The sequence below is a fragment of the Syngnathus scovelli genome, chromosome 3 (genome assembly GCF_024217435.2).
Source record: "Syngnathus scovelli strain Florida chromosome 3, RoL_Ssco_1.2, whole genome shotgun sequence".
Taxonomy (NCBI): Eukaryota; Metazoa; Chordata; class Actinopteri; order Syngnathiformes; family Syngnathidae; genus Syngnathus; species Syngnathus scovelli.
This window is the reverse complement of record NC_090849.1, coordinates 24,912,469-24,928,194: the sequence shown is the minus strand read 5'-3', so window position 1 is coordinate 24,928,194 and position 15,726 is coordinate 24,912,469. Positions and strand designations below refer to the sequence as shown.

The window sequence follows — 15,726 nt, the reverse complement described above, 5'->3', positions numbered from 1 at the left end:
TCTTTTGCAGTGTGTCTTCATTCACATATCGCACAATGATGGTTCATGGAATGATCATTTAGAATTTTGAGGCTCCGCGATAGTCCTGTTTTGTGAATTGTAGTATTTCAGTAGTGTGGCCATTAATGGACTTAAGTTGAATGTGAGTCTTCCAAAAAGCTTCATAGCAAAAAAGATGGAATTTTTTTCATCCAGCTGGGAGTTTCACATTGTCATTTGTTAAACATTTCCAAAGCATTCATTTCATGTGTCTCCCCCTTCCCCGGTCTATTGTGTGAAGCACTCTCCATCTCTGTTCTCCAGCTGGCAGCTTTTCATGCCTCTACATCCATTCTGTCACTCCACCGCCGCGGTTGGCGAGGAAGCGGTCAGAGGTCACGGCAAAGTAGAACGAGCCGGACGGGCGAGAGTGGAGGAGCGTGCCTTTCCTAAGAAAACAGGAGCAGGCCGTTGGAGTGGAGGTCACGGGTGCGCCGGCCGAGCGTTGGAAGAGAAATGACGTGAACTAAAAGCTCTCGTTTGGAAGGCTCTTCAGCGCCACTCTGACAAATGGACGCTGCCTCTCATCACGGCGCCGGGGTCACAAAGGATGCTTTTTGCAGCTTTTAAGCCGACGCTGATTTCCATTTAAAAACCTCTTTAGCTCACATTTCTAAATGAGAAACAGCACGCGTGTTTAAGTGTTGCCCTTACCTCAAAAATGGGCTCCTTTTGTTTGAATCCCCAAATGGGTATTAATCGTGTCGCTCCGTTGAATTCAAACAGTTTAGCCTGCTGTATTTGCATTCATCACCATCAATTTCTCTGACGGGAATGATGACAACCGCTACAGAAAATGGGGGAATGCTTGTGTTATAGGACCAACATGTCAGTTCCAACCACTCACATTGTCATTTACATATTCATTTGGAGTGATAGCATGTCATAAAAATTAATAAGCAGATAGTTTTTCCACTTCTATCAGGCATTTAATCAAATACTGCATTTACTGCACACTGGAATAATGTCGAGAACGTGTCAAAACGTTGAGCGAAATCAAGAGCAAGGTACTGCGTCTCCATCTGCTGGAAAAATATAAAAATGCAAGTCTCATTTATTTTCATTACCATACGCAATCATTTTATGAGTGTTTTTATCAACCGGCATGGTCACGGAACATATGACCTCAGTCCATATAACACCCGTTATTGATAGTTTAACTTTCATTTTGTATTTCAAGGCGGCGTCTAAAGGCACTACGTCGTACTGCCGCTAGGGGGTGGTATGTGTTTCCATTCGCGCTGGCAGCATCCAGAAAGCAAGAGCGCTGATTGGCTTGGCTGCGCTAGGCTAGGCTAGGCTAGTAACAAGAAAAAAAAAAACTTTCTATTGAGTCAAAACCTGGCCTCAACATGCTTCTTCAGACTCTTAAACCGCTGCTGTTCCGTTGCAGGAGCCTCCCGCTGGCGTGTACGCGATCGTATTACGGTGACAAAGTCGCCCGGCTCGGCTCTCAGCCTGATAAACACTCTGCCGACTATCAGGTGAGCTAACATGCTAGCATCAACTGGCTCGCGGCAACCTTCGTCATGTTTACGAGCAGCAACACGCCTCAGTTAAAGGTCACAATGCTGACTTGGAAAAAAAGGTCTTTTAACTCGCTCAAACGCAGCAAAAGTATTCATTATCTTAAGAGTGAAGCAACGGGGTGATTACACACAGTGTAGCTATGAAATACCTCTCATGGATGTTCGAACATTGCTTTTACAAAACCAATTTCTGCAAGTTACCCACCAAACACCCAAACCAACATGATCCCTGAGTAATACCGACATGAGATGGTAAAAGATGTGGACTTCTCCAATGAGTACATTCATTAGATGCTGTGTTGAGTGCACCTCAATTCAAAACAAATCCTTGATTGTCAAAAGTGTGCTATTAGTCTAGTTGTAAGCAAAATAAACCACTGCTCTTACATTGACAATGTCTTTACTGCATTTGGAATTTGAGGGTTGTCAATAATTCCAATATTTGCCCACTCTTTAATGCTGCGCAAACAAGAAGCCATATGAGTTATCTTGAACGTTTTGGATGTGAATGTGTGTGTGTGTGTGTGTGAATGGGTGAATTGAAGGCATTTTAAAGAGATTTGGATGTAGTAAAACTCCAGTCCAAATGTCATTTTTGTCTTCCAGGAGAATTATGAGCGGATGCAAGCTCTTGTTGATGAATTGAAAAGCCGGACAGAGAAGATTAAATTAGGTTTGTGGGAATTAGAGTTGAATTATTGTTGCATTGTAAGATACTATGTCCTAATGGTGACTTTCACAATGTCACGCAAACGTTTTTCAGGTTTCATAACTTTCATTCTGTTGTCGTGACTGCAGGTGGGGGAGAGAAAGCCAGAAAACTTCACACTTCCCGTGGTAAACTCTTACCCAGGGAACGCATCGACAGACTCCTGGATCCGGGGTACTGCTCATTCTTGCTATTTGGGCAACACTCTGAAATCAAGGCTCACTGGGACACAAATATTTTGATATGTAATATATGTACAATTTTTACTCCCTCTATGGTGTTTGCCTCAGGAAGTCATCTAATTGTTCTTTCTGCAGGACTCCCTTTTTAGAGTTTTCCCAATTTGCAGCGTACGAGTTGTATGGAAAAGAGGAAGTGCCAGCAGGCGGGATGATCACTGGGATTGGACGAGTGTCTGGGTAAAGCCGCTGTGCTATCGTTACAGCGACAATTGAATGACATTTTTTCAAAGGTTTATTATTGTGACTCTTTTTCCGGTAATGATGTAATTACATTGTCTCTGTGCATAAAACGTTTTCTCATTTAATACCACGCTGGTGTGTGGGGTAGTAATAAACTCAAAGTTTCTTTTTCGGACTCAGGGTAGAATGTGTCATCGTTGCCAATGATGCCACAGTCAAAGGTGGAACGTACTACCCCGTTACAGTCAAGAAGCATCTTCGTGCACAAGAAATCGCCCAGCAGAACCATTTGCCCTGCATCTACTTGGGTACGGTTTGGAATGTTTTTTTTTTTTTTTTTTTTGTAGGAGTCACTTTCCAGAGATGCGCAAGATGAAAACCTTTCTTCTCAAATAAATGTGCGCATCACACTACGATGTTTTTGATGGCTCCAGTGGATTCAGGAGGCGCCAATCTCCCCCGCCAGGCAGACGTTTTTCCCGACAGAGATCACTTTGGCCGTATTTTCTACAACCAGGCTCGGCTGTCATCAGAGGGAATAGCGCAGGTAACACTGCAGCTCTTACCTGTTCTTATTGAAGTCTTTCTTTTTTTGTTTTTTCCCGTCCCAACTTCATGAAAGAAAGCCGCTTCTAAAAATGCCGTCTTTCATTTTGTCCCCCAGATTGCCGTGGTGATGGGCTCCTGCACGGCCGGCGGAGCGTACGTCCCGGCCATGGCGGATGAAAGCATCATCGTCCGAAAGCAAGGGACTATTTTCCTCGGCGGACCTCCGCTGGTACGTCAGGTTTATCTTTTTCACGGATAAAAAAATCTCACGGGTAATGATGTCAGACTGACAGCCAGTACGCATGAGGTGACCTTGTGTGTTGTCAGGTCAAAGCTGCTACCGGAGAGCAAGTTTCTGCCGAGGACCTCGGAGGGGCCGATCTTCACTGCAGGTTGAAAACGGCCCTTTTGTAATAACTAACATTTCATTGAAGTCCCGGAAAGAGAAAAGGTGTTAGCTACGACTATATTTGGGGTGATGATTTTGCAATGAGGCCACGCTGTCATTTTTCATTTCTCTGTTTGCGTTTCCTCGATGCAGTAAAACGTTCTACTGTGAACTCTCTTCTCTGATCGATGTCCGCCATCCACAGGAAGTCCGGTGTGACGGACCATTACGCTTTGGACGACAACCACGCTCTTCATTTAGCGCGGAAGGCCGTACGAAGCCTCAATTACAAGAAAAATCTCGACGTAAGTCCAGGGGATGTCAGTTGTGCGACAAGCCGATCGATGTTGCGTCGCCGTGTCTTTCAGGTTACTACCGAACCCACCGAAGCTCCTCTTTACCCCGCGGACGAACTCTACGGCATCGTCGGGGACAATCTCAAACGCAACTTTGACGTCAGAGAGGTACATAGATTGAAGTTGTAGAATTGTATATACGTAAAATGTGCCTTGAAACGCTCAAGTCATCTCTTCCTTTGGCATTTTGGTCTCTTAGCATGTACTGTACACGTTGTTTGGATCGTAGGTCATCGCCAGAATTGTCGACGGGAGTAAATACGATGAATTCAAGGCATTCTACGGAGACACGCTTGTGACAGGTACGTTGCTCACATAAGAAGTAAAGCCTGAATGAAGCAAGTTTTTGTTTCCCCCAAACTGCCACCACCGAGCCAATTTGACAATTGCATTCCACGCAATTTCAATGTGGATTTGAATTTCAGGGAATCCACAGCCTGCCTTTGACTGATTATTTCCCTGCAGGGTTTTCCAGAATATTCGGTTACCCCGTGGGAATCATCGGCAACAACGGGGTGCTCTTTTCGGAATCTGCAAAAAAGGTGAACCATTGTTTGTGAGCTAAGCGGCCTCGGCAGCCGGCCTCGGCAGCCGGCCTCGGTCAAGTGAAAGTTTTTTCAAAGAGTGACACCGCAGTGTTCTTGAAGTGTCAAGGACTTAAACGCATTAGCCGAGTCGGCCCCCCCCACCCCACGGGGGGCTACGCGCCGCTTCCAACAATGAATACCAATATTCCTCTCACGAGAGTGTCTGGTTCTAATAGATGATTTGTTCTGACCCTTCTTAGCTACAATAAGCTCTCTAATTGCCTTTGTCTGGGCCCGCTCCGATATTATCGTAATAGCGTTGCGTTTGAAAGCCACCCAGCTTTTTCATTCAACATCCTTCACTTCATTTGCAAGGCTATTCTGCCGCAGACAGCGCTGAACTGTAAGCGGCCTTTCAACGCGCGAGGTGTTGAATGTGTCATTATAGACTGGTACGCCTTTCACAATTGCCGTTCGATTCGAGAGCGTCGGAGGATCAAAATCTGATTCATTTTCCCGTCTCGGTGCGAAAGTGCGAACATTGGGTGTTTTATCAGCGTGAATGGGACGGTCGCGCCGCTTCAAATGTGCTCGGCAAGCACATCCCGGGAAAATCGATACCGCGTCGGCGTTTGGAGACGCGCTGTCATGGGCCAAAGCGCTTCACTCTTGAGTTGTTTGCGTGCTGCCAAAAGAAACCATTGCCGTTGGAAAGTGAGGTGATAATTGCTCTCCTGGCTTTGTTAACACATTCTAATTAGGAGAGAAGCTGCAAACAAAGACGCTAAGAGCATGTCTTGACACTTGAATTGACTTCTCCACTTCTGCTTTTAGGGCACGCATTTCATCGAGTTGTGTTGCCAGCGAAACATTCCGCTCATTTTCCTGCAAAATATAACAGGTGAGTGAGTGAGTGAGTGAGTGAGTGAGTGAGTGAGTGAGTGAGTGAGTGAGTGAGTGAGTGAGTGAGTGAGTGAGTGAGTGAGTGAGTGAGTGAGCGAGCGAGTGAGTGAGCGAGTGGCAGGCAGCATTCGGCGAGCTCACCGTGTCCAGTGAATGAGAAGCTGCCATGTGTCTTCCCTGTCAAGGTTTCATGGTGGGCAGAGAGTATGAAGCCGGCGGTATCGCCAAGGACGGCGCTAAGATGGTCACCGCTGTGGCCTGCGCTAATGTCCCCAAGATGACCGTCATCATCGGCGGCTCTTACGGGGCAGGCAACTACGGCATGTGCGGCCGGGCCTACAGGTCAGACGACTGACTCCGTTATTTGGCTGACTTCACAAACGATAACAAGAAGGCAAACCACACGCGCGCTCTGTTAGTTCTTTGTCGATGTTCCTTTTGGCTTTCAGACTCGCCGGCGATTCTTCCAGCAGGCTTTCTAAAAGTCACGTTTAGAGTGTTGTTTTCCATCGCCGCCGCCGCTGCCGCCGTCATCCTCTTTGGCAGATCCAAAACACGCTAACCGACCGACCGAGTGACCGTCTCCCTCCGCAGCCCCCGTTTCCTGTACATGTGGCCAAATTCCAGGATCTCCGTCATGGGCGGGGAGCAGGCCGCCACCGTCCTGGCCACCATCACCAAGGACCAACGAGCCAGAGAGGGAAAAGAGGTAGCCAAAGGCTAGCGACTCGGGCCATCCTGCCAAAACCATCAACATCATTCGCTGACACCTTTTTATTTCAAGACCACCATTACACCATTACTTCATGTCACTATGATTCTGATTAGTGCTGTTGTTCGCGGCAATTAAAACGCGTTAAATGTCCTGTGGGGGAGGTGCCGAGAGCTTGAAGACACCTCTGCTCGCTACCGATGATTCGGATGATGAGACGCGTATAACATGCCAACACGTTGATTTCAATCGAAAATGAATTTGCGTATTGTGGCAAAATTGGTGATGTCTATATTTGTTGGTGTGTACATGGTCACAATCACAATCTTTGGCCTCTCCGTAGTTCACCGCAGAGCAGGAAGCCGCCATGAAAGAGCCAATAGTGCGACGATTTGAAGAAGAGGGAAGTCCCTACTACTCCAGCGCCAGGTAACGTCGGCCGGTTTTTCTTCCGCGCAGTTATCGTGTAACCTCCCAGATCTAATGTAATTGGAAACTAGCTTTCATCAAACGATGACGCTTCATGTCTCCCCCCCCCCTCAGACTATGGGATGATGGAATTATCGATCCGGCTGACACTCGCCTGGTGCTGGGACTAAGTCTGAGTGCGGCACTTAACGCACCAACGAAGAAGACCCGTTTCGGAGTGTTCCGAATGTGATACGCCCAGCCTGGTCATGTCCACGCTTGTCTCTTACGTAGTTTTGTTTTGTGTGTCACAAAAAAAAACCCCAAAAAAACAGAAGCTTATTGGATTATGAATTGACCGCTTATTAGGGGCCAATGTGAAACTGTGCCTCCTTAACTGTTACAATTTGTAAATGACTGTGCTTTAAATATGATAAATTGTCTAAACACGAGACGACTTTTCTTCACAAGTGTCACATTTTGATGGATTATCACATGAGAGCACTGTTGAGTCAAAAACATCTTCCTGGAACAGTATTGACAGAACGGCAGCATTGTTGAAACTTCCAAACACGTATCTGGAGAAGGGGCGACCCAGGTGGCTTTGTTTGTCCTTCGGACCCGTGCATCTGTTTTCCCCTGATTTTAAAATAGAGTCAATATTTTGTCCCAACAGGAACGAATCGGGATGTGGTGATGTCGCATGCAAAGCCCTGGCGGATGTGTACCAAAGTTTACATGGTCAGTGTATTTCTATACCTTAACACGACTATTTAAAAAATATATATATATATATATATATATATATAGCATTTGATGCAGTGCATTTCTGTCAGACACTCAGCGCCTGTGTGTGTGTAAATGTAGTCGCGCAATAGTGAATGCCACCCACACACCGCCTCCTCAAGCATCTGTACCAAAATCCTTTTACTGGCCCTCCGCTCTTGCTTTAACCCCGAAGGGGGGGGAGCATCGAAAATAGATGAGGCTGAGAAAGTTTCAAATTTATGAAAATTGCAAAAGTTGTCAAATTTGACAGAAGGGAAAAAAGAAATGCTTGTGTGTATGTCTGCCACATCCTTTAAGTCTGTATTTCACTGGGCAGCGAAGGTTAGTGAGGGTTTGTTGATTTGTCTTTGTCGGGGTTTGTTAAAGGTCGCAAAGATTTGCATTGTGTTTGACTTTTTCTTGTAGATTATATTTTCCAAACTAGGGATAAAGGGGATGAGTACACTAAGTAGGGGGACCAACCATTGTGTACTACAGCGCCCCAAACAACCAAACGCGGTACTGCACCCCTGGTACCCAAAACCCTTGGTACCCAGCCCATTGTAAGAAAAAACTGTTTGCACCCTTTTAGGAATAGCAACAGTCACTATGAGCGTTTGTGAAATAAACTAATCAACTCCCCCACATGGAAACATTTTTACTCTTGTGTAAAATTGGAATCATTCAAATGGAGTCGCTCGGTGATTCTTCTAGTGTAGCGGTTCACTCAGCTGTCCGGCTTGCCTTGTGATAAACGAGAAGCATCCAAAACGTCGTTCTCAACCTCCCATGTCAGCCCCTGAAGTCACTCTGAACAGGATAAGTGGAATTGCAAACGGATGGCTGGACTTTTAGTTCCATCTCCTTCGACCCATGCTTCACCCTTCCATTTCTTTCTTCCGATTTTTTTGGCTGGCCACTCTTAGCAGAATCCAGCTGACAGGAAAGAGATTACTGAACCAAGTCCGAGGCAAATCCTAGCCCAATTCCTAGAGCTCCGTCTTTGGCAGTTACCTCATTCCTCCCTCCCTCCCTCCCTCGACTAAGTCTTAATCACCGAAGAGACGTAGAGAGCAACATCTTTCATCCTTAGCCCAGAAATGTGCTCATAGTTGCTTGCTAAGTGTGCAGTGTCATGTTTAATAGATGCCCCGCGGTTCAGCGGCTTGTTCGCTCCCTGACAGAATCTACTCAGGACAATTATGACTCATCTCCAAGTCTAAAAATAATCCTGACTGCAATCCTGAGTCAGTCTCTTTGAGAGTGGGCGATTGTTACTTCATATTGTCACCTGTGGCTGGACGGTGTCTTCTCTGACCTCATCAACTGCTACGCTAAAATGATGCAACGTGACAGACGCACTTTGACAAGCCTCATTATTTGTTCTTACTTTTTTCCCCTCTTTGCATACAGGGAAAGGGACAGCAGGGGGCAGCATTTGCCTCCCCTGACTGGACAGTCAGTCTCTGGTAGCTTCACCTATGCATCTTCCTTTCTGCTAATCTGCCACTTTAGAGCGCCTCATTATCAGCTATGAGTCACCAGCCAATCACAGAGCACACTTTGCCAACATATCGATTGAGTAGAAACTCACCGGGCAGAAGGTGACGTAAACCTGTCCGGTGTAATGCGAGCCCTTACGGACCCAACTTGTCATTGGTCCAAATGTGAGTCAGTGCTGCGAGTGACTTCAGTTTCCTGTCAACAATATTTTGTGGTTTTAACGGTCTCAACAATCAATACTCACCATGATGAAGTTGTCAGTGTGTCTGTCATCCTACTGTTGACATCATTGAAGGAAAGCATGTATCTTTAATGTTTGTGTTCAGTTTCTTGTTAATAATGTGCATATAATACCCCACCTTACCTCTAATGATGATGAAAGTGAGTAGGAGTGGGCATCACTTGATATACGGCCCCGGATGGAAGCCCCAGGTTTGAAGCCTCCACGAGTACAAATACGTTACTGTCCTTAAGAATGTATGATTCTGATGACCTTTTATGTTCGTTAGCTGGAATGCGCGTGCAAGACGTGCCCCGCTGGCTGCTGCAATGTCGCGCGGACTGACCAATACGAAGCTCCCGCACTACTTAGCCAACCAGCAGGCGGCGTGCGACCAGCGTCTGGATGACGTCATGCGCTAACAGCTGGTCGATGAGCCAGGGAGAGAAAGGGAAGGGAGGGGAGGGGAGGGCAGGGGAGGGGGAGGATGTAAAAATGTAAAGCGGCAACGGCGAGCTGCACCGCGGCTCGAGCCCACGACCACGAACACTCGGAAGGAACCATGTGGAGGGTGGACTGCTGCCCCGTCACGAGGATGCTGCTGCTGCTGCTGCTCTTCATCGTTTCCACGTTCCTCTGCGTTCCTGGGGGTGAGTACACTGCTTTGTGCGGGAGGGAGGGAGGGAATGAGTGAGTGAGTGAGTGAGTGGGCAGGCAGGCAGGCAGGCAGGTGCTGCCGTTGGTGGGTGGGGAGTCTCGCGTGGCGCTGTTCATCTGGTCCTGGTGCTGAAACGGAGCCGGTGATCAGCCCCCTCGGGCCGCTCTCCGAGGTTTCATTGCCTACTGCTTGGCGCCTTCTGTTTTGAGGACACGGTTTTATTGTCTCTCTTTTGCTTTTTATGGCGCTTTTTTCAAGTTAGTTCACAATCGAGTGACATTCATAGTGAGTGGCTTGGATCGCATTGTCACAAGCAACTCCTTGCATTGTGGACCTTCTTTTCTTTGCCCTCCAGAGCAGAGATATACACGCAACGTAAAGGTGTGAGACCAAACAAAGACATCAGCTATGACCGCGTGCAAACCTTTTGTCTTCCTGCTCGTCTTTGTGCGGCGGCGATTGGGGAAAACCCAAAAATGGCCGTTGGCACTTACTTGTACAGTTTGGAAAAGCTGGCAAAGGGGGCTCACTCCTCTCTCAGCGTTGCTCACTTGTCTTGTGAAGTGTGTTCAGTGTTGTCCACATGCCCGCAAGCTACTGGATCAAGTTTAGACGACATTGAATATTTTTATTTGATCATAAAAGCATCACTCATAATTAAAGATAATAGAAGGACAGAAAGTTCTTTGCGAACAATCATCTGTCATGTGTTAATTGACATTTTATGTGTCACAAATGCTAGTTGCGTGAGTACTTGGTCTTTGTGTTTGATTGACACGTTGTCAGAGAGAGTAAAAGCGTTGATGGACCTGTTTAATCTTGTGGTTAACTCCAAGCCAGGCTTTCCAATTGTGCTCTCATCCACTTGTGCATCGGAACGTATGTTCTCTACCATGCCTACGGGGATATGTCGCCTCATCATGTATTTGTCGGTATTGCGTAGTGTATTTAATGAAGAAGAAGAAGAAGAAGGAAAAAAAAAAGCATCAAATGAATGGCCACTTGCTGCTGCCCACGTTGACCACTGGGGGTCACCAGACAGCCATATACTCAACACGGATGTAACTACAGCGTAGATGTTTCTGCTCCTCCCGGAGGATGAAGAATATATACGCACACACACCTGTGAGTGCTGTCATAGTGAATGTATTTTCGCACCATTTGTTCTTAAATTTCGGCTGCTTCACTTATATATGCAACTATGTGTTAGCATTATGCTAGCAGGCAAAAGGCTGTGTAGTTGGTTTAAATACACAACCCGTAATACTCCTCGTTTTATGTTCGCTTTAAAGTTTTCAAGCTGGGAGTGGCTTTAAACAGCTTGTCCAGTGTCTTTTTTTTTTTTTTTTTTGCACAGCCCCCACCGTCGGCGGAAGATTTTCAGTGGGCAGCAAAGTGTTTATAGCCGGGCAGTAAAAATAAGAAAAAACATTCCATCCGCAGGGTGCATCCATCTCAGGTCATAATATATATCGATAGAATGTTTCTTTCATCAACACCGACCCCTGACAACAATTTCTTTTGGATTTTTTTTCTTTTTTGTGGGGTGTTCATCGGTCTCACGTGAAATTTGTCACGCATTCCGATACATGCAGGATTACAGAGCGGTTTCTCTAGCTCATGGTGACGATTGCTACATAGGCTACATAGTCGTCCTATCAACCCGACAGCAGAACAAATGAGTGGACACGGACGGAGCAGGTGGCTAGACAGGAGGTGGTGGGCTGGCGAGGTCAGATGGAGGAAAAGGTGTGGCGGAGGCGGGCAGGGACTCAGCGGGATGGTGGCCGGCGGGCAGGGCCAAATATGGGAGTCCAGAATATGGCTGCTTTGATCTTGCCTGACATCTTGATTTTGGTTCTTCCATGAGTTGGTTGAATGCAAGTATTTCCCTTTGGACAAGCGAAAGAGGGAATTGAATGTATAGGAAGCGAGCCAGATGGAGAGCACAATAACAGGAGCTTGGGGCTTTATACGGGATCAGAGTTTAGCTCTCGACAACAAGATTGCTTCATTCTCCTGAGTTTGCCGGCCGGGCTTTAGCATTCAAGGTTACTTGCGAGAGAGAGAGAGAGAGAGAGAGCTGGTGTGTGCTTTATGCGCGCGCGTGTGGTAAATTTTCTCCTTTTACGAGTCCACGTCAGAACAGGCTGCTGAGCGCGTGCCTCGATTTTCCTCCCTCGGCGTTCCGATGGAGGCCAACAGCAGACATCTTTGCATCCTTTTATTAATGTTCGGACGAGCTGCATTGCACAGCAATTAATGGTGTTTTTTTTTTTTGGGCCCACCTGCTGGCTGCGTTAAATGCCAGCCCGGCTGGTGCGGATAATGTGCCAGATTACACCTGTCGCTTGATCTGCTGCTTTTATATGCAGCGCCTCGGCCGGGTGTAATCCAAGGATTTGACATTAAGCGGGACGCCATTGAGCACGAATGCACGCTTAAGAAAGAAGCCTATAGCACAGTTGTCCAAACGACGGAGCGGTGGCTCGCTCTACCATTTTTTTTTAGCAGCCTGCAGCATGCGGTGAAAATAACATTTGACACAGCTCGTGACAATATTTTTATCCGACATAGCTTTTCTACATACGCAAATATACTATTTCCAGTCTTCCCACGGCATATTGCGCTGTCATCGTTTTAGATAACAGCATTTTTTTTTCACTCAGACTTACTACAGAAGAATAAGAAGTTTTACGTCACACTTAATTAAAGAAGCCAACGTGCCCATCGTCTGCAACATGTACGGTAAACATTTTTGGCTAATTTAATTTAGCCTAACACCGTTAGCTCAGCAGAAGAAATTGTGATCCTTGCGGACCTATTGAACAAGGCTAACAAGATAAATAGTACCAGAATGTATTCACATCATCCTGCCATTTGGCAAAACTGACGCCAAGCCACACAACACGGAGCGGCTAACGCTTTAGCCCGTTAACAGCCCGCTAATGCTCCACTGTCATTCACTGCCTTTTAAAGACACACGCATTCAGTTGCTGTCACCGATAGGCAACAGTACAATGTAAGGATGACGAGTCAATGGGACTAGATTTGATTTATCTCCAACCATCACCATTTTGTGTCCATCTTCTCAGCCGCTGTTGTCTTTCCTTGGCAGATTGCCTTTTTGCGACCGAATACTTCACCCGAACGCCTCGTAAGCTCAGTGCTTTCAACTCCTTCGCCAGTGTGGAACTGTTCCACTTCAATGTGCCTGACGACACCATGATGGCCGTATGGAACCTCATTACCTTCAAGGAACAAGGCGGCACCTTCGGAGACAGCTGCCCCAATCGCAATGTTACTGTGTAAGTATTTACTATTTATTTCCATTGGAAACGCTTTTTTTCCTGGCACAAAGAGTGAAATGGATCACTTGTCGAATAACATGACTTGTTGCAGCTTACCTTGGTGTGTATTGCGCACGTGTCCTAATATTTTGGCAAGTGAGCGTTTGACATCCTCATTGTTTACGAACCGGAGCGAGAAAGTAATCATGAGAAATGTGCTGCGATTGACAGGTACTTCAGGTCCGGCGCTCCTCCGGTAATCAACCCCCTGAGCACTCACTTCCCTCGGGATACGGTCGTCCCAGGATCCTTCGCCGTGACTCTGACCTGGACGCTCCCGAACAGAACCACCGGAGCGTTCAACGTGACCAGCCCGCTCCCTGGGGACTGGTTCCTGGCTGCCCATCTACCCAAGGATGAAGGCAAGATCTCAGTCAAGGTAACAGCGACTAACTTCACACTGTCGGCCACGTCCGTCCGTCCGTCCGTCCGTCCGTCCGTCCGTCCGTCCGTCCATCCATCCATCCATCCATCCATCCATCCATCCAATTTCAATATCCATGCTTTTGAGTCGCTGCAAGATGTGCGAGAGAGTCGCCCGCATTTACCCAACAGCTTTGTAACGCCGGTAATCACGTCAGCTAAATCCAGCTCCAAGGACAAAATTAGCTGTAATTGAATCGTTTGTTGCTTAGTGACAACTCAATCACAGCTTGTGGTCACTCTTTTGAATGTCAAGTCTCATCTGCAGACATTATTCTGCACACCGCATCATGACCTTACAAATCAAAGAGCAACACCGCAACAGGTATCCATAGTAACGCACACCGAGGTAGAACACCGAGTTTTCGTAAATAAACCGTTCAAATTATTAGTCACCGCAGCGCAGATGGCAGATTTGGGTTGATGAACTTTAATTTGGCATATTATAAGCTCGTTATCTTGCGGCTTGTGAGCGAGTGTCAGGTGTTTGTGTTGCGCCGTCGTCCCGCCCATACGCAGACGCTCCTCTGACGACCAAAATAGATCCACGTCCGCTTGACTGCTTTTATGATGGCTTGTCATCGCCACAGTGGCGTCCATAAAGCTTTGGAGGGAGGCGCGTTGTAAGGGTGTGACTGTGTTGTTATTATTTTTCATCCCATTTATGAGCTCTGCTTTGATTGGACCCAAGTGAAAGAGCGGCTGACCGCTTGACCGAAACCTTCCCCGTTCCCCTCCGGATAGCAATATAACGATGCGGGATCAGCATTGCCTTGTTGAAGCGTGCAATAAAAAAACAAATATATATTTACAGCGATACAATGATAATGGCATGTATTCAATAGTCTTTCCTTTTTCAAAATGGATTCAAAGTCCACCGAGAACAAAGTTCTTCTGTCTTCTATGGTTTGCAGCCCCAAACGCCAAAATGCTTCAAACAATTTTTGACGTCATACTTCATTTAGATTAAATGGAATATATATACGTATATATATATATATATATATATATTTTTTTTTTTTGGTCACACTTGACGGACCCCTCACGCCCCACGTCTTCAAAGAGATTAGTATTCTGTCTTGTGCTGCAGAAACTAAAGAGGCAGAACCGTGTCTGAAGAGTTTTTCTTCATCTCATCGTGTCCGTCCGTCGTCTACGTGGCCACATCAGCACCAGCTGATTTCCATTGCAGGCAATTTACCTACCTGCAGCCGCCCGCCTCTGTGTTTGCTTGTGCTTTTCCTTTGTGGTCTCCAGCGGCCCACGTAAAATACCCCCGCAGAGCGCACACACACAAAATCATGAATGTCATCGGAAATTGCCTAAGACGTGCAATTGGCTCGGTTCGGGGACGCCGACGACACACGGCGGAGATGGAAAACTCATAGCTTTTTCTAAATTCTGCTATCTGAGGCCATTTTCCAGCAGGCGAGGAATACTGCTTACACGCCTGCTTGCGCGCACACACACATTAGCAAAGTGGAATAAATGCTGCCATAGTCATCTGTAATTAGAAAATAAAACACATTTGGAGGTGTTGTTACTGCACACATCACACGTTTATTTGTCAGCCATCATCTATGTAGAATGAATTACAAAGTCTCAACCTCATTGACTCAAACTAGTTACAAATGATCACACTTGTCAAATTTTTGCTCGCGACACAGAAAAGAAAGGATCCGGCTAAGAATCTTGTAATTACTTCAAAGGCTCAGGCATAGACGTCGGTGGATTTAATTAGCTGTTAATATAATCAAAGTCATAATTGAGTCGGAAGAAAAAATGCTAACTATCAACACCGCTAATGTCTCTTTGAGTGGGGCGGCCCTTACAGTGCCTGACTGATTTTCTTGACAAACATCATTAAATGCTGAATCAGTCGAAATATATGAGCGTGGAATTGTACAGAAAACGACTGAAAAGCCACAACCGAGTGTGTTTTTGCGTATGACAACGTTGCATAGCTTGGTATGCTAACATTAGCCGCAGGGTCTGTGTTAGCAAGATCAGAGGTGTTGCTAGCTCACACTCCATGTCTCGTGCTCATTCATGTTTGTATCATTTATTTGAACAGTTTCAACCTCATTGACCAAAACCGGCCTGGCGCATAATGGTGCCATTTAATACTGCTCTGGTTTAACTGCTTATCAGCCCAGCTCGCCGCCTCCTGATTACCCATCATGCAAAGCTCGGCGTTCAATGAGGGATTTAATGGGAGGCGATATGAGATGTGAAAGATATCGACTGTGTAGCCCGCCGTCG

The 15,726-nt window shown here is 46.5% G+C and overlaps 2 protein-coding genes and 1 long non-coding RNA gene across 4 annotated transcripts in view; 2 read left to right on the top strand and 1 right to left on the bottom strand.

The window, feature by feature from the left end:
• The first annotated feature begins 1,271 nt into the window (after positions 1–1,271).
• Positions 1,272–6,994, top strand: mccc2 (methylcrotonyl-CoA carboxylase subunit 2). 2 transcript variants are annotated; one of them, XM_049762270.2, is made up of 17 exons: positions 1,272–1,523; positions 2,175–2,241; positions 2,367–2,451; positions 2,595–2,696; positions 2,880–3,007; positions 3,134–3,246; positions 3,364–3,477; positions 3,576–3,640; positions 3,842–3,941; positions 4,005–4,100; positions 4,222–4,294; positions 4,458–4,534; positions 5,354–5,420; positions 5,608–5,764; positions 6,017–6,131; positions 6,478–6,563; positions 6,678–6,994. In XM_049762270.2, the coding sequence occupies exons 1-17, from the start codon at positions 1,392–1,394 to the stop codon at positions 6,793–6,795; spliced, it is 1,695 nt and encodes a 564-aa protein (XP_049618227.1). In that variant the 5' UTR covers positions 1,272–1,391; the 3' UTR covers positions 6,796–6,994. The 2 variants fall into 2 exon arrangements, with proteins under 2 accessions (XP_049618227.1, XP_049618229.1); XM_049762272.2 differs by lacking the exons at positions 1,272–1,523; positions 2,175–2,241 and having other exon boundaries at positions 2,402–2,522.
• Positions 5,255–9,035, bottom strand: LOC125993598 (uncharacterized). Its single transcript, XR_007490345.2, has 2 exons — positions 8,905–9,035; positions 5,255–6,160 (listed from the first exon to the last, which is right to left on the bottom strand). It is a non-coding gene; the product is annotated as an uncharacterized lncRNA (long non-coding RNA).
• A 408-nt stretch (positions 9,036–9,443) lies between these two features.
• The window catches only part of tmem8b (transmembrane protein 8B), a 30,844-nt gene continuing 24,561 nt past the window's right edge, over positions 9,444–15,726 (top strand). The window contains exons 1-3 of the mRNA XM_049762268.1: positions 9,444–9,683; positions 12,810–12,999; positions 13,213–13,420. Of these exons, the coding sequence (XP_049618225.1) occupies positions 9,596–9,683; positions 12,810–12,999; positions 13,213–13,420 (486 nt within the window). The 5' untranslated portion in view covers positions 9,444–9,595. The remainder of the gene's footprint in view (positions 9,684–12,809; positions 13,000–13,212; positions 13,421–15,726) is intronic.

Coding starts and splice junctions, on each gene's coding strand:
- mccc2 (XM_049762270.2), top strand. CDS start 1,392: ATGCTTCTTCAGACTCTTAAACCGCTGCTGTTCCGTTGCAGGAGCCTC. Junction 3,478..3,575: donor TCCTCGGCGGACCTCCGCTG/GTACGTCAGGTT, acceptor GTGTGTTGTCAG/GTCAAAGCTGCTACCGGAGA. Junction 4,101..4,221: donor GCAACTTTGACGTCAGAGAG/GTACATAGATTG, acceptor TTTGGATCGTAG/GTCATCGCCAGAATTGTCGA.